The sequence below is a fragment of the Mycteria americana genome, chromosome 1 (genome assembly GCF_035582795.1).
Source record: "Mycteria americana isolate JAX WOST 10 ecotype Jacksonville Zoo and Gardens chromosome 1, USCA_MyAme_1.0, whole genome shotgun sequence".
Lineage (NCBI taxonomy): Eukaryota > Metazoa > Chordata > Aves > Ciconiiformes > Ciconiidae > Mycteria > Mycteria americana.
The window spans coordinates 94797337-94815430 of NC_134365.1; the positions used below are offsets into that span (position 1 = coordinate 94797337).

Sequence of the window (18094 nt, forward strand, 5' to 3'; positions counted from 1 at the left end):
AAGTTGAAATATTCACCAAAGCACCCAGTTGTACTAGTTAACAATTACCCTTTCACTAATAGATAAAAAAGATAAATGGAAAAAATAACGAAATAAAATCTAGCATTTTCATGTGGTAGCTTTCCTCTACTCAGGGCTGAGACAGAGCAACTGGAAGAGATAAAAGAGTCCTTTTCTCAGCCCTGAGGACTGGCATTTACAGTTTTTCGTCCCTTCCTTGTTTCTCCCATCAACCAGTTCTGTGACCAGAACAAAATCTCCTACATTGAAAGGCCTTTCTCTGGAAACATGGAGGGTATAAGCAGTGCTCTTCCACAGGCGCAGCTCTCCCACAAAAGTCAACTGTTTCTGACTGCACCCTTTTCCTAACAGACTGCTACAAACACTCCCTGTAGAGGATTCTAGCTTGAATAGAAACCTTCTAAACAGGTAATTATCTTAAGAGGTTTTAATCTATATTTTCCTTTTAACCAAAGCCCACAGGCTTTCAGGCCTACTGTATTTAACCACGCTCAGACTGATAAGCTTTTCCTCCTTGTCTTTCTGCCTGGGGGAAAAACCTAACAATACAGGGCAAATGTGAAAGAGTTCATGGAATAGCAGTTGTGTCTTCTGGAGACATATTTTGATATATTTGCACCTATTATCCTTCTAATTCATTCCTCTTCCAGACTTGGCTCCCACCTCCAACCCCAGCCCCTTCTCCTCCCTAAACAATGCTTCTGAGAGAGGATATAAGTTTATATATTATACAGTCCACCACAGCGAGATGACCAAAAGCAACCCCTGTTCACTTTCCTTACAGGTATTCAGTCTGAAATATGCTATTAGGATTTAAACAAAAGCCCTTAAAGCAGGTGAAGGTATTCTTAGTGACTACAGTATACTTTTAATCAGGACCATAGAATAGCAAAATAAATCACCTTGTTTGCCTACATTTTCCAAAAAGTTTATTCTTTTTTTTCCAAGAAGTGTCCCCCTATTCTTTGTTTGAGTGGGGAGCATTCACACCGTAACTTCACCGGCATTGCTGGCCCATCTCACCTCTTCCCTGTTCAGTGGCTCTCTTGCTGCAAGTCTGCTAGTGCAGCATGCCCTCTGAGTAATGGCACCTGGCACTGTGAAGGAAAACTAGCAATAGATGCACCTAGATTTTTAAAGAGCCAAACTGCGTTAAACTTATAGCCAATTAAAACAGTTGGGCCATGCTGGGGCTTGGCAGGATCGTGCGTGAGCTCCCTGGGAACAAGTGAGCACGGTTGAAACAGTTTTCATGGAGAACATGAAAATGTTCCCTACTGAAGAAGGGATGAGCACAGCCTTGTTTCTCTTCCTAGGAAATGGTGCCATCATGTGGCCGCGTTGTTTTCTCTGTCTTCTCTTCCAATTACAAGTGGGTAGTTGTACAAACAGTTTTCTCCCTTTCCGTTTTAAAAAAGAGCATTAAAATGCTATTTGGTGATCCTGTCTTTTGCTAATGTAAATGGGTTACAGCTGGCCGGGGCACAGGAATTAACACCCTTGTAAGGATACGGCCAGCCTGTTCAAATCCCCGTTAATGCAGCTGTGATGACAGCTTCGGTGGTTCTTCTGTTAACGTAGTATATGTTGCTTGGAGGTGTTGTAGATACCTACAGGAGAAGCATCCCCCATCAATGTGGTCCATGTCTGTGCTAGGGTGATATGATGGCATGGCTGTAGCAGCAGAGGGTTTGCAGACAAGGGCCGAGAGAGGAACTGACAGAATCAGAGTGTGTGTATATGTGTGCCAGTGTTTACAGTGGAGGTATATTGGACTGGACGCCAAATATGTGCCTGGGAGTAAAAATGGCTTTTGAGTATACCTTCTTTACTCTATCTTTGGAGTTCCTAAAATAGCAAGAATACAAACTGGAGTGAAAGTGGGAAAAGTAAATAACCTGGCTAAAAATTGGGTATTTCTTTAACTTAAAAATAGCTGAATGTGCTGTAACGCTTCAAAGCCCTTCATCACCAGACTGCTATGAATTGGAGCTAGTTTTTACCTGGTATTTTACAGTTGTAAGTAAGTAGCATGCTCACCATAAAGAGCTATAAAGGAATCAAGGCACTAGAGTAGTGTGAGAGGAAAGCTTCATTTTTGTAAGCCTGGAGAACAAAATTTGAAGAGATCTATGGAGTTAATTCTTGATCTTTCTGTAGTGTTCTTTATCCAAGGAATGTAAAACAATTTGTTTAGATTAATTAAGGTGGGCAGTCCTTCTACAGAATTGGGTGCGTGATGCTGTCCTTGTTCTACATGTGAAGGAAGCTGAGGCACAGACATTGCCGCCTGATGGACTCCTCCCGCAGTCTTTCAGGCGAAGCATAGGAAGGTGATTTGGTGCCTGCTCCTCAAGCGTGTAGGCTGAAATAGAGGCTTTTATGCTTGACATTGGGGATTTATGCCCACTGGATATAGAAGCAATTTTATGTACAGAACACCTATGGTTTAGTCTTCAGTTTTATGTAAAATGGATATCTCATCATTAGGTAGATGCTAAAAAGGACAGGGCAATTAACTGAATAAATCGTCCATAGGAAATTTGCTGAACATTCTCTAGTCTGCAGAAAAAGCCTGTCTCCTGAACAAAGTTTAAGCAAACTCTTTCTTATTAGCCATCTACTTGTTATGTTTGCTCCTGGGAGAATAAGGTTGTGTTTGTGTGTATGTGCATTTCTGTCTTTCAAATAAACGTAGTTATTAGACTATGAAATTTAGAGAAGTTTGACAGCTTTCAGAACGCAGTGATTCTTTCTTCCATAGAGTATATTACTGACACATTAATAGATGTTGTGCTGGTAAAAATACAGTACTTCCTGTTAAATGTAGACTGCTACATATTTTGATTCTAACAACAATCTGGTAGGGTTAGGGCAATTCGTGTAGTGTCATCTGGTGTTTGTTTTGGATAGATATTATAGAAGGAATTACTGATTTTCAAGATGTTCAAGCAGATGATTGGGTGAAAACTCCAGCAAACCTTTAAAGCAACAGAAAGCAAGGGCTGCTCCTGGTCAGATCTCCTGCTGAGGACACAAATGTTCTTCTGTGTTCCTGAAACTCCATACAAGCTTTTCCTCTTGCAGGCCCCTGCTCAGAATGAGGCCAAATATTCAGGAGAATCAGTCTGAGCAGGATTGGCTAAATCGGCCTCTCTAGCATCACTGAGATATACTGAGAAGTCAGCCACTACCAGGTTTTCAGGATTTGAATTCAAGTCACTTACTTGAGTGGAAAAAATGTTGCTCCACTAAATTTGGTCCCAGAGAGTTGGAACCTGATGCAGGACTAATTTTGTGTATGTAAACACTAGATATGAATTTTTGCTCTGTTAATCCAGTTTTATTTTAGAGTAACTAACTTGAGAACAACAGAAAATAAAACTTCATCACTAGGGATAAATCAGGTCATTGGAGCTGAAGAAAGTACCCATGGTTATGATGCTAAGTTTGGAACAGGAGACACTAATGTATGGAAATGAGAAAACTTCCTATGGTAATTGTGAGGCTATAGTACCTTTCATATGTTGTGATGGAAATGCTGTATTTCCACTAAACTGTCATGTTTATGCAGGAGTTGAGATTTTCATTCCAAATTAAGGATTCTTTACTGAGACATGCCTTTCTTAAGGAAAATCTGTAGAGTTTTGTTTTGATAACAGGGCTTTGTTTGCTTGGTTTTATTTGTTCTGTAAGGTCTTTAAAGAGTATCATGTATGAAGTGTCTCAGGCAACTGTTTCATTCACCTGACTCAGCTAGAGTACTTTATCCACTTTGGGGCACTGCATTTTAAGTGAAAGAAGGACAAACTGGATAGAAGGTGGGGGAAGATAAGAATTAGGAGAGTACATACAACCAGTGGGGGTGATTGGGAGACCTGAGCTTGTATTTCCTAGAAAAGATAGGTCTAAAGAAGAAAAGTGAGGCACCTTCCAATATATGAGAGAGTACTATAAAGAGGAAAGTGGTCAGTAGTTCTCTGTGTCTGCTGGAGGAAAGGATGAGTAATTGGTTTCAAAGTTAGATACTAGGAAAACTTTCTTGCTATAAAGATAGTAGACAGTCTGTCTGGGGAGGGAGTAGAAATCCACCACATTGTTTTTTTTTGCAAACGTGTTAGACAAATTTCTGAAGAGATAGCGTAGGTAAATTGTTTCCACCACAAGGAAAAGGAGTAGACTAGATGACTGTCTGAAGAACCTAATGCATCCATTTGATACAGCCAGGAGGCTATGGTCATCCAACACTTGGTGTGGAGCCAAGGATTAGAGATTTCCAAAACTACGCATGGTAGAGGAAGAGAGTAAGGAGTAGATGGTAATGCTTGTCTCCAGCAGCAGCAGGTTACTTAGGTTTGTGGTGTTCCCAGGAGCTAGTGGCTGGATTACAGATGTGCAGAGAAACAGCTCCAGAAGCAGGAAGAACACTTATGAATCCTAACTTCCACATCTTTGTCTTAGCCCAGGGTGTTCTTTCACCTAGGGAGGCACTTGTCATTTTGATGATAAGAATTTAAAGATACCGTACTCTGTACGAGATATAACGCCTCCAACTTTTCTGCTGTCTCTCAAAGTGTGTATTCTTCTCAATGCGAGGCCTGAGAAGCTTGTCAGGAAGACAAACTAGGCAACAATATCAAGCTAGTTCTAGTTAATCTTGTCTAAGTAGCAGAGATGGGTTGCCAAACAATTTTCTAAATGCTACTGCAGAAAATTGAGGCAAAAACTCCATCTATATCTGTCTCAGTAAGCCTGCCAATTCTCAAGGGTATAAGACGATTATTCTCTTTGCCCCATAAGTGTGAAAGCAAGACAGAGCCCTTGGGGTTCACTCTGCTAGTTATTCCTGTGAAAGACCACACGGTAAGTTTCCAAAAAGAGGTAGGATTCCAGCATCCTAGGCAGTTTTCCTTCAGGTGAAGGCTACGCACTGAGCTATTGCTGAAGTTACGGTAGCTGTGGTGGTTTCATCATCACTGTGTTTCTAGAAATGGTAGTCATTACTTTGCAATGAGCTTTGAGATACTGTGATTTTAAAGGACACTAGAGAAAATCAAATTCTGTGATATCTTTCAGTTACGAGCATTAAAGCTGTAAGCATTGGCTTTGCAGAAAGGGACATCTAGTGGCTGCACAAAAAAACCCTTACTAAATACATTTTAAAATGTACAACGTAGCCATTTGTGTGTGACCTGCAGTCTTCGTATTCCATACATCTTTGTAGCTCTACTACATCATGTGTTTGCTGGGATCATTTTTTATGTTTTTGGCAAGCAAAAAAAATCACCTTTGTGAGCCATACCTTTCTAGCTTTATGTAGGTCTATGTATGGTAGCTTTGGCAGATAGAAAACTGCCTTCAAGCCATGCTTGATGTACCTTACTGCTGCACTTCCACGTTTTCTATAGCATCTTCCAGGAGTCCACTGCCTGCTGTTTCCTTCTGCCGTTGCCTTCCCCTTTGGTACTGTACTTGGAGAGGCTGTCATTGTTATTGTCATGGTAAAATCTACTTTCTTTTGAATGCCCATAGCATAAAAGTCAGCGGGAGGGGTGGATGAGATTCAGGGAAACACTAATCTAAGCACTCAGTCATGTATTACACAACAAAAGTTTTTTCCTTTCCCATCCACGTTGTGCTCCTTCTTACTAGTTGAGGATGAATTCCATGCATGTTTCTGTGAATAGCCTGACAGTTTAATCGGTACATTTGCATATGGGCAAACGGAGCTTTTTTCAAAGTTGCACAGTAATATGTTTCACCTTTATGCCATGCCAGCTTCAAATTGCATCCCAGGAGGATTGCAAATGTGCGTAATCTGTGCAGTTGTCTGGGCTTTTTTTCTTTTCTTTTTTCCTGCTTTTTTCTGTCTTTTTTTTTTTTTTTTTTTGAACTGGCAAACGCCTATTCATTGCCCATCTGGGTAAGAATGGCCTTTGCATTTTCACACTCATTCTTTCCTATATGGTTTGTGAATACCCCTCCAATCAGAACTTGCTTCACAGAAAGGGGACAAAACCATTTTACAGGAGTTTCTCAGAATAAGTCCATTGGGATCTCTACATCATGTTTACTGGACAAAAAGGGGGGGGGGGGGCACTTAACAAAGAGCACTTGAATTTCACAGAAAGGTTCCCACTGTCTCGAGTTTAAAAGAGTGGCAGGCCTGAGAAGAGCCTGAGACAGTCTTTTTCCTGAGCCAGGCATTCTGTGCAGTGACAAGTAGGTGAGTGTGCGCGTGTGTAGCTGGGTCTTGTGAAGAGCTGACACACTTTCTGGCTTGTCCAAGGCTCTAGTAGTCTTTGTCAGAATGTGGCATTTACTTTCGAATCAAACCTGCATTGACAAGTCCACCTTTTATGGTGGACTTTGGACCATCGCCTTTGGACTTTCAGCTTAGAACAGCGTACAGTAAGGGACAACCACAAAACTTGGATCTGGACACAGTTTCCTGCAGAGAGGGAGAGGAGCTGCGTGGGACAGTGGGTTTTGCTACAGATCAATCTCTGGAATTTGTTAAAGCTGTTCTTTTATACTGCTGTGGTTTGTGTAGTAGCATCTCTGACACTATTGCAAATTATTTGGTTGCCTGTGCTTTGGATAGGCATAGTTTTCAGTGTTGAATGTCAAGGAAGGTGGCCTAGAAGAAACATCCTCAAAATCTGTATTAGCTTTGTTTATCATTTGTTATGTGTCTCTTCCACCCACCCCTCTTGTTCACTCCTTAAGGAGTGAATTTCAGTTGTTTCTCAGTTGAAGTGGTAGATGTTCCAATTTCATTTGAAGCAGTAAAGAAATGAGGAGAGGATTTTTTTGAGGGAAAACTCTGCTATACCAATAGCAACCAAAACATACTCCATGCCTTTTATGAAGTGGCTCAATTGACTTTCAGACCAGTTCCTACACCTCAAGGTGCATCCTAGATCAGTTCCTATAGGAGAGCTATTCATATCACTCTCATAAATGCATACAAACCTCTTTTCTTAAGCCTTGATTAGCCCCAGCTGGCTGTTTTCGTCAAGTTAGCTAATGACCAAATACATTGTGGCTACACAACTCTTGCTTCCCACAGCCAGGACCTGAGAAAGGCTGCTGAAACTTAGAGATGAACCTTGCCCTTCCTCCTTTCTGTACATGATTTGTGGATAAGTGGCAGAATACAATTTCCCAAGAAGTCATCCAGTCTCGTGGTGCATACCACGCCTTTCTGGAAAGGAGTCGTCCTGAGGATGCATTTTTCAGAGTTCCACTCACAAAATTCATTTTCTCTGCCAAGGCGCATAGGAAAAAAGTAGATTTATTTGCACCTGGTCAAGTCAAGAGACCTGTCCATAGCATCTCTGGTATGTGTGGAATATTCTGCCTTGTGCATGTGCAAGGCAGGATTTTTGGTTTATTGAGTTAGACTGCTGCATATTTCTCCTTATTATCAAATACTTCATTTGACAAAGCAGAACATAAACTAGAGGTCGTTCCCTTTTCCAGAAGCACATCTTAAAGACATGTTTGCGTGAAAAGGGAGCCTAGGTTCAAACCAAGAAGTGATCAATACTTATTGATGCAAAGATTTCTAGCATACTGATAGGCAACCATTGAAAGGGAGATGCAGATAAATGGGTAGCTATGCAATCACTTGCCATGGCCTACAGTAGGTCTTGAAAAGAGGTGTCATCTATTTATCATTAATTTTCTACCCTTCTGTTTTCCTACCAATACAAAGCTTTTACCAAGTTCTCTTCCTTTCAGATCAAGGATCCTGACTTTTTATGTAAATACATTTTGAATCCTCGTGTGATCTGACATGTTGGGAAGGGAAGCATCTGAAACTGCCCTGGAGGCCTCTGGAGGATGACTCTGTCTGGAAGGAGGAGGGAATACATCTCTTCTGTACATTATTTTGTGTAATAATAGTTGCAGTGCCCTTGAAGGAAAGTCTCCCAGCTTCTAAGATGATTTTCCAGTCCTATGATCAGTCTCGTCAGAGGAGGAAACTCAGGTTTCCCAGCAGAGCTTATGAACAAGACATGTAATTCACAACCTCCGTGATACTGTTAGTGGTTTTCTCCTTGGTTCTGCTATGTGAGCATCCCCCCAGTGCTATAATCTCACATGCAAATTAGCACCCTTCTGATACTGGCTGGTTTACATCTGTTAACATCAGACTTCTTCAGGCAGCTTGACTGCATCAGGATTTCCGGTTCCTGACCTTTGTGCTTCTCTTTTATCATTCAGCTACTTCAGAGAATTAAAATAACCACCTGTGTCCAAGGTGGTTTCTCTTTGAACCACCAGAATAGAGGGTGCTTGAGATGTCAGGAGTGGATAAATGAGAAGGAAAAGGCAGAGCAGGGAGGGTGCCACATTTTCCTGCAAATTGCAGTGAGTAGTGATCTACTGCCCGTGTATGAGATGTAAAGTACCCTTTAGGCTGGAGCAGAGGGACATTGTTGGGCTAACAGGCATGTATGTGAAACTGTTTTCAATGCCATTTATTTGCTCTGTATATTTCTGTTAAAACAGGCAGTGACAATAAGCTAGTTTAATTTACTCACACTTCTCTACCAAATTTCACTTTTGGATTCTCACATAGTAACAAGTAATTGTGGCAAGAGGGGTTGTAGCTTTGGTAGGAATATTCAAGACCAAATGCCTGTAATACTAGCGGTGATTTTGCATTACTTTTCTCTGCGTACTTTTCTGGGAACAAAGGTGATGCATGTGCTACAAATGCTAAGAGAAATAAATTATTAATAATGTTTTATTTGTTTACCAGTCAAAGCGCAGTTGGTTCTTCATAGTTAAAAGATGAAACCATAGTTTCTGCCCATCAAAATCTAAATAGATGAAAAGTGAGTAAAGAACAGGAAAGGAAACAAAAAAAACATTAAAACCAAAGTAAGCAAGATGGAGATAGGGAAAAGTGGATCGAGAGATTAAGAAGTTACTTTTTAGTCACTTGTAAAATTTAATTTTGAAGGATATGTTGGCTCTGTACCTGAATTGGTTAGGTGCTTTTCTAAACTGCTCTCTATTTAGATTATTCAGCCAAACTAAGACAAAGTCTTCCTTAGAGTAAATGTCTGTAATTTTCCAGTTTCTGTCAAGTAAATAACAGCAGGAGAACATTTGGTTTTAGATGATGGCATTCTGGTGCCAGTCAGAACTTGGGATATGCTAAAAATGAAGGGGACAGCTCATGTTAACTTTTTGCTTTGGGTTCTTACAGAGGACTGTTTGTCACTATTGGGTAGCAAATGTTCTAAACCACAACCCCAGACAAAACTGTGCGTGGGATTTTAGGAACATTTACAGCCTAAATCTTGAACCAGATTTGGATTTTACAAAGTGACTGCCAGTTTTTTTGATACAAGTAGCTGTACTGTAAAACACAGGATCCAAATTCCTTAAAATACCAATCTAGATAGAAATCACAGTTTGATATAGACTCTTTGCATTAACAACTTGGTGTGAAGGGTCATTAAATAAGAATCTGATCTTTTCTGGCATGGGTCCACATCTGAACAGCCTAAAATCCAGCTTTAATCCATGTGCTCAGCGTTTACAATTGGCTGGCTCTAGGCTTTTTAAAGCCAGATAAACTGATAGGAAGTCCAAGGCCCAGGAATGTGGTTGGAATTTAGGGCCAGCTACACCTGTCTTTGTCTGCTTTTGTCCAAAAATTCAGGACTTGAGCTTCTGCAAATGAGTAGCAAAGTTTACTTCTAGCCTTACAGAGATGATGTCTTCTTATTGGTGCCTTTGTATGTGATTTTTATGGTATAATCTGTTTTGTTTACCCAGTGGGCAGTCACATTCGCCAGTGCCCTGACTATGGCTCTGCAGGGGACAAGACTCAATCTGTTCTTTTTTTTTTTGTCACCTGCTTTGCTACAGGTAACATCAGTTGCAAGGGGATGACAGAGCGCATTCATAGCATCAACCTTCACAACTTCAGCAATTCTGTGCTCGAGACCCTCAACGAGCAGCGCAACCGTGGCCACTTCTGTGACGTGACGGTCCGCATCCACGGGAGCATGCTACGCGCCCACCGTTGTGTGCTGGCGGCTGGCAGCCCCTTCTTCCAGGACAAGCTGCTGCTGGGCTACAGCGACATCGAGATCCCCTCAGTGGTGTCAGTCCAGTCTGTGCAAAAGCTCATTGACTTCATGTACAGTGGGGTGCTGCGGGTCTCCCAGTCGGAGGCCCTTCAAATCCTCACAGCTGCCAGCATCCTGCAGATCAAGACTGTGATTGATGAGTGCACGAGGATTGTCTCGCAAAATGTGGGAGAGGTCTACCCGGTGATTCAGGATTCTGGCCAGGAGACACCCAGGGGAACACCCGAATCAGGCACTTCGGGGCAGAGCACTGACACAGAGTCTGGCTACCTGCAGAGCCATTCGCAGCACAGTGTGGACAGGATCTATTCGGCCCTCTATGCCTGTTCCATGCAAAATGGCAGTGGGGAGCGCTCCTTTTACAGTGGAGCTGTGGTCAGCCACCATGAAACAGCCCTGGGGCTCCCCAGGGACCATCACATGGAAGACCCCAGCTGGATTACCCGAATCCACGAACGGTCGCAACAGATGGAGCGGTATCTCTCCACCACTCCAGAGACCACACACTGCCGCAAGCAACCACGCCCTGTCCGAATTCAAACCCTGATGGGCAACATCCATATTAAGCAGGAGATGGAGGATGACTATGACTACTATGGCCAACAGAGGGTGCAGATCCTTGAGCGCAATGAGTCTGAGGAATGCACTGAGGACACTGACCAAGCAGAAGGCACTGAGAGTGAGCCCAAAGGGGAGAGTTTTGACTCGGGAGTCAGTTCCTCCATTGGCACTGAGCCTGATTCCATGGAGCAGCAGTTTATGGCTGGTCTGGGCCGGGATGGGCAACAAGAACCTTCTCAAGCAGATCAAAATGATGTCCCTGCTGATGGCACTCAGCCGCAGCAGCAGCAGCAGCAGCATGTAGATGCCAACTCTTCCTCGCCAGAGAGAAGCAATGACATTGAAATGGACAGCAAAGTGCTCACAGTCAATAACGGCACCGAAAAGGGGGCTTTGCAGCCTTCTGTCAACACAACTGTTGCCCAACCATTGCCAACCACACAGATATACTTACGCCAGACAGAAACCCTCACCAGCAATCTGAGGATGCCACTGACTCTGACCAGCAACACTCAGGTCATTGGCACAGCTGGCAACACCTACCTGCCTGCCCTTTTCACCACACAGTCTGCTGGCAGTGGCCCTAAGCCTTTCCTCTTCAGCCTGCCCCAGCCTTTAGCTGGCCAACAGACACAGTTTGTGACAGTGTCCCAGCCTGGCCTGTCAACCTTTACTGCCCAGCTGCCAGCCCCACAGCCCTTGGCCCCATCTGCGGGCCACAGCACAGCAGGTGGGCAAGGCGAAAAAAAGCCTTACGAGTGCACTCTCTGTAACAAGACTTTCACCGCCAAACAGAACTACGTCAAGCACATGTTTGTACACACAGGTAAGAGTACATCCCTTTGGCTTATACACGAAGCCAGAGAAAGTCCTTGACAAACATGGACTTAGATTCTGTTTCCCAACCTGCCACCCCCCAGCACAAACAGGAGGGAGAGGTTATCCAGGGAGCTGGTATCACTGAACACTTCAGCAGAAGCTTACTGCATTGAAGTTGAGCCCCTGCAGAAACATATAGGTCCCTTATAGGGGCCTAACTGTGCATGGTGCAGAAACAAGCTCATTTTACTTGGAGTAAAATGTGTCCTGCACCCATTCAAGGAAATAGTAAGCATAAGTTGTTTCCTGCAAGCTGACCAGGCAACATTAAGTAGAAGTGGCATGAAGAAAAGGTAATAAATCATTACAGAAAAACTGTCTACTAAGAAATGGCATCCCCCTGTAAGTTTTACAGCTATGGGGGTTTAAGCCCAAGTGATGATGATTGACATGAGTTTAGGGCAAGTTCATTCCTGGTGGAGTTGCAGCAGTAGGTCCAGGCCTAGGTGTTACACACACCGCCACATATTTTCTACATCTCACATATTCCTAGAAGAAAGTAAATTTAGAGTTTTTTCAGGAAGTTTTCTGTACTTCACTGAAGCTGATTGCTGTAATCCCCTGTCTCTTGGTAAGTCAGATGTTTCACTAGCTGTGAGTACAGAAACATAGGGCTCAATGAGAAAAATTTAAAATAATGTATGTAGAACACAACATCAGCACCCTTTTTGCTTAAAAATGCAACTGCTTTAGTATGTGGTCTTTTGAGACAATATAGGTAACCATATTTACTACTGAGCCAAAACGGCCTTTTCTAGCTTTGTCAAGTTATGAGACTTCAAAGCAAGGAGATATATGTGTCTTAGATGGAGAAGCTATCCTGGGTTCAGGACTAAATTTTGCTTGCTTTAGCCCTCAGCTCATTCTGACATTGGAGAGAAATTCTAGTTTAGAGAAAGAGTAAATATTTCTCTGACCAAGCAGTGGTTTTGTTGATGTCAGAACTTGAAATAAATGCTGGGTTTGTGATACATGGAGTAGAACCTGGAGAAATTGCCCAAGGTATGGGAAGAATGTAAGTCATGCCTCCCCATTGTATCCAATAGATTTCACTTCCATGTGCGTATGTAAACTTTTAACTTCTATTAACCTATAATTATCACTTAGGATAAATTCCTCTAGACATTTAAGGCAGACATGTACATGTACATATACAAAAAGGTCAAACTTCTCAGGACTGGTACAAAATGTATGATTGCAAGGATCAAGAATCCCGAATCCCAGGATTACCCTTTGTGTCTGTTTATGTTCTCCATCTTTCTGTTGTGTAGCTAAAATACTATGTAGATAGTGTTGTGTTATTCAGAAAAATATCCACTTCAGAACACAGTCAAATATATCTGCCTGCATCCTTGTTCTAAAAGCTAGAAAGGCTTTTTCACAAATAACGTCACTGAGATTAGGTGCTTTATTTCCCCCACCCCCAACTGTGCACTGCATTTGGTATTTGGAGTCAGAAAAAGAATAATATTGGAAGACCTGACGTAAAATATTCCTAGCTACTACACATAAAGTCAAGCAAGGAAATTGGTAGGCATTTCCAATCTTGAATTAGTATTTTATTTGTGTGGGTCTGCAAATGCCCAAAATAATGAACTGTGGTGGCAAGGAGAGATTTGGGTAGATACATGATTTCAAAGTTCATTTAGGAACAAACTTGCTCCTGGAGTGTCTGGGAGAATAATTGCACCTTAACCAACAGAGGGCAGGGCTTCAGAAAACCCTTCTGAAAATAACCTTTATATGTACAGCCTCAGAGAAAGCATGTCTGCTGCCTTGTCTAGTGCTGGACAGGATCATTATGAAACCTGAGAGGAGACAGCTGTTCCCACTGTCAGGGTGACTTTCCTCACCCTGAGGTGAAGAAAAGAAGCCAGGCAAAGTGGCTCTGGAAAAGATCCATGGAAAAAGGGAAAGATTTGGGAGATGCGAATGTTTGAATTGGTCTCGCTGTTTGGAGGGCTCACAAGAGAAGCCATGGAGGAACCTAATCATAAACCAGAATTCAACAACCTAAAGGCCTCCCAATCTCTGTATGTTTTTATGCTTCCAAAAACTACACTCTGATGTAGCTTTCCATGCCATGGAAACGTACCTCCCTTTCTTCTTTCACATGGACACAAACGTACTAGAGATGGATATTTTTGCATGTTCCCTGCAGACTGGCTTTAATATATCCCACAATGTTGTTCTCCAAGACATGCAATGTTGTGGAAATACAGTGCTAGAATGCATGCACTGTCCATGCGCCTTATAAGCCGTCATTGCCTTCTCCTACATATCATGGTGTGATTAATATTTGATAACTGTCCCACATTGCTGTCTAAAACCAGCCAAATATGAAATAAAAAACCAAAAGGAGGTACATGCACGTTAATTCACTGAGCAAAGTTTTCTCTGACTTCAAGATGAAGAATCGTGGGAATAAAGAATCTACAGTGCTCACTTAGGAAGCACATACATTTGCATACAAAAAAGAAAACCTGAAAAGTTTTGCGATTCTTAGGAGAGAAGAAATCCCAGGAAGGTTTTGAAGCTAAGATTAGAAAGCCAGAACCCAGTGTATCTTAGAAACATGTGCAGGCAAAAATTAGGGTGTTTTTATAGCATAGTCTTAACAGGGTCTAGAGCAGAGGAGACCGACTTATTGCAAACTCTGGGACATATATTGCCTAAGGCAAAAATGAGCACTGTAAATATAATCAGTCTCTTGTAAGTTAATCAGACGTTATTATAACTGACACACTATCATTTTCCACGTAACACGTGTCAAGCATATTGGCCTGTCTACACTCAACGCACTACTATGTTCAGCAAAGCCAGCAGGAAAGTAGACTTAATGTGTTTTGACCAAGTGTCTTTCACCAAGTAGGGACAAACTCATCATTGGTGCAAGGAAGAGCAGCATGTGGATTTCATTCACAGATGTCACTCTCATATCTGCAAACTGTGAAATAAAAAGAAACAGAGACTCAGGGGAGTTAAAAAAGTAGGTCCTTCCCATCCAACCCATATTAATTATCTCCTCTTAAAATTGAATGTAAGTAGTGTATTGTAATCTCACTATACGAAGAGTAAATTATATATTACCACAGGCGTGTGATGGTCCCTGAAGATTGACTCTTCAGGATTTAAAACAGAGCCAGACAGATAGTAAAAAGGAGGAAGCAGGATGTCTGTGGAAAAAAAAAAGGATCTCTGCTAGAGGGGAAATTGTAGAATGACCAAAGGAAAATCATTTTTCAGTCAGTGAAACAGAGGATCATTTTGATTGTTACAGAGCTATGGTACCATCTCTCTCCCTGACAGCTTTGGGGATGATGAATTACCACACCTGAAATATACCACAAGTGATTCAGAAAACAAATTAAAAAGCAGCTTTTGATGGGGCATTCAGGGTGTTGGGTATTGTATACATTATCAATACAGCAACATATCATGAAAATGTTGCCTGATACCATGAAACATGAGGTCGTGGCATTGTCTCCTAGAAGAACTCTGAGCATGAGGAGGAATTAAGAGTAGTCTGGACAAACCAATCGTATGTGCTCAGCTAAATATTTTTTTCAGTTCATCCTTGTAGTCACTTGTTTGTCTGGATATGATCAGAGTTCACTTACACAAGTTGCCAGAATCAGTTTTACAACAGCCCTGGGCACACAAGGCAATGTGGTAGATGACATAAGTATTTTATATCTGTGGCTTACCTGATAAGGTGTTTTATTTAATTGACAGTCAAATCATTTAAATTTCCTGTTATACTAGAAGTTTATCTGTTAGGTTGCCCTTTGCATGGTACTGGCTGGCCTAGGCAATTCTATGTACTGAGGTTCCCTTTTCAGTTACCCTTATCCATGCTTCATCTATGAGATTTGACCAGAAAAAGGGGCAACAAATGTAAACCTCTTATAAAGCGTTGGATTCCTTTGGCAATCTCTAGCATTTCTCTTCTGAGAAATTTAAAGCAATTCGACAAAACCGAGTGTGTTACAGGTCAGCTATCTAGTAATCACTAGCTTTGTCCATGCTTTTATTGCATACAGGTAGGGAGATGGAGGCACTGACAGGTAAAGTAACTTGACTTAAGACCTGTCTAGAAATGAGCACGAGGAGCAAGGCAGGAGCATAGGCAGGAGAGGCTGTGCCATTGAAGCTGGGGGTTGACACCAGGACCTTTTAACTCTAGTCCTGTCTTTGTCAGTGCCTACTATGTGAACTTGAAGAAATCACCTGAGCTCCTTTTTACTGTAACTGGATTGGGAATACCTACAGCCCCCTTTGTAAAGCATTTTGAAACCTCTGGTTGCAAAAACTCTTGTGTATCAAAACATGCTTATTAACAGAGTTACTCTTTCTTAGCCAGAGCAGCTCTCCAAAGACCCCCATGAGACCTACCATTAGTTTATTGCAAAGAGTCGTACCGAGCTGGTTTAATTTTATTATCTTTTTTTTTTGTCTGTTTTTCTTTCTTTCTCTCTCTCTCTCTCTCGTTGGTCATTACCATTGGCAGGTGAGAAGCCCCACCAATGCAGCATCTGTTGGCGCTCCTTCTCTTTAAAGGATTACCTAATCAAACACATGGTGACACACACTGGCGTGAGGGCATACCAGTGCAGTATCTGCAACAAGCGCTTCACCCAGAAGAGCTCCCTTAATGTGCACATGCGCCTCCACCGCGGAGAGAAGTCCTACGAGTGCTACATCTGCAAGAAGAAGTTCTCCCACAAGACCCTGCTGGAGAGGCATGTGGCTCTGCACAGTGCCACCAACGGCACGCCTGGAGCCACCGGCACCGGCGCAAGGGCTGTCCCTGCCGGGGTGGTGGCCTGCACGGAGGGGACCACGTACGTCTGCTCTGTCTGTCCAGCTAAGTTTGACCAAATCGAGCATTTCAACGACCACATGAGGATGCATGTGTCAGACGGATAAGTAGAATCTCTCTCTCTCTCTTTGTTATGAACAAAAAAATAGAAACAACAAAAAAAGCTATGGCACTAGAATTTAAGAAATGATTTTCGTTTCATTTTTACCTTTATTTTCCTCCTTTTTTTGGGTTCGTTTCGTTTTGTTGTTTTTGTACTACATGAAGAACTGTTTTTTGCCTGCTGGTACATTACATTTCCGGAGGCTGGGTGAATAATAATTTTCCCAACCTCCCTCGGATGGTGGCCTTAAGGCCAGGTAGTGCTTCATGAGCTCCACTGGTTGGATCTCTAGCTACTGGCCTCTAAATACAACCCTTCTTTACTACAAAAAACAAACAAAAAAAAACCCACAAAAAAAATCAAAAAACAGACAGAAAAAATAAAAAACAAAAAAAATTTCTTTTTTCTCACTTGTGAAGAGCACTACAAAAAAAAAGAAACAAAACAAAATATATTACAAATCTACAAGGCCTACTGTCGTTATAAGTACACCGCTCGCAGTGTTTCAATGGACATAATTCACAATGCTGACCGCTTTTGGACTTCACAGTATCCAGTTAGAACTGTGGAATATTTTGCTTCTGGTTGAGCAGCAACCAGAGGAAACAAGGCCCTGCTGGTTTCCACCACGTGTCTGCTTTCTCACACACACACGCATTCACAAACACACGAAAGGGCTGAGGGGAGTGCAAGGCAGTGTGGCTTGGATAGTGTGGAGTCCCTGCAGGGTGAGGAAAAAGAATCAGAGGTTCCTCACCTGGATTCTGCTCCATCCCACGCTCTCTGGCGCACCCTCCCCGCTGCTTTTCCCATACCACCACCACCACCTTACAGCAGAAACCAAGAAGATTCAGACAACGAGCAACGGTGGCTTTTTTGTAATTTATTCAGTGTCTTCGCTGAGCCCAGGGCCTCAGCACAATCAAGAGGGACTTTCACAGAAGGCAAAGAGAAACACAGAGGAAAATCAAAGATATCAGAGGTTGCAACCTATGGATCTAGGTACAAGAGAAGGGTTAGTTCCCACAATCTTTGCAAAAAAAAAAAAAAACAAAGTTGCATCAGGATTTATTCTTGTGGAAGAAAGAGGAATAGAGGGTGGGTGGGGAGGGGAATAATAATTAAAAAAAAAAGAGTTCTTGGGACTTTTTTAATTCAAAATTTTATAGAGGGGCAAAAGTGACGTTTACCAGATAGAATGCTGATTTTTTTAATATATTTACAACAGTATTTGTGTAAAAAAAAAAACAAAAAAAGTGAGATTGTTAAAAGTAATTTTTCTTTGTTTTCTTTTTTTGTTTTGCGTACACTGCCACTAATATCTTCTCTTTTATTATATATATGAATATATATATAAATATATATTTTATTTTAAATCGAGACTGTTAAGGTTAGCTAACCTGCTTCCAGATAGAGGGGGGGAGGGGAGGTGATCTTGATTTTTATTTTAAAAAAGAGGAAGGATGTTTCTTAATTTTCTTTTCTAGTATTATTCTCTCTCTCTCTCTCTCTCTTTTCTAATGGAATCAAGAATTACCTGGGTCGATGAGGGGCTCTGTGAAGTCATCTGTGAGATTATCTGCTAGAGTT

General features: G+C 41.9%; 1 protein-coding gene across 10 annotated transcripts in view; it reads left to right on the forward strand.

The window, feature by feature from the left end:
* Positions 1 to 17588, forward strand: part of ZBTB20 (zinc finger and BTB domain containing 20) — a 473367-nt gene extending 455779 nt beyond the window's left edge. For all 10 annotated transcript variants that reach the window (XM_075512739.1, XM_075512721.1, XM_075512731.1 and 7 more), the window contains 2 exons: positions 9916 to 11526; positions 16090 to 17588. In XM_075512739.1, the coding sequence (XP_075368854.1) occupies positions 9936 to 11526; positions 16090 to 16508 (2010 nt within the window). In that variant the 5' untranslated portion in view covers positions 9916 to 9935 and the 3' untranslated portion in view covers positions 16509 to 17588. The remainder of the gene's footprint in view (positions 1 to 9915; positions 11527 to 16089) is intronic.
* The last annotated feature ends 506 nt before the right edge of the window (positions 17589 to 18094 follow it).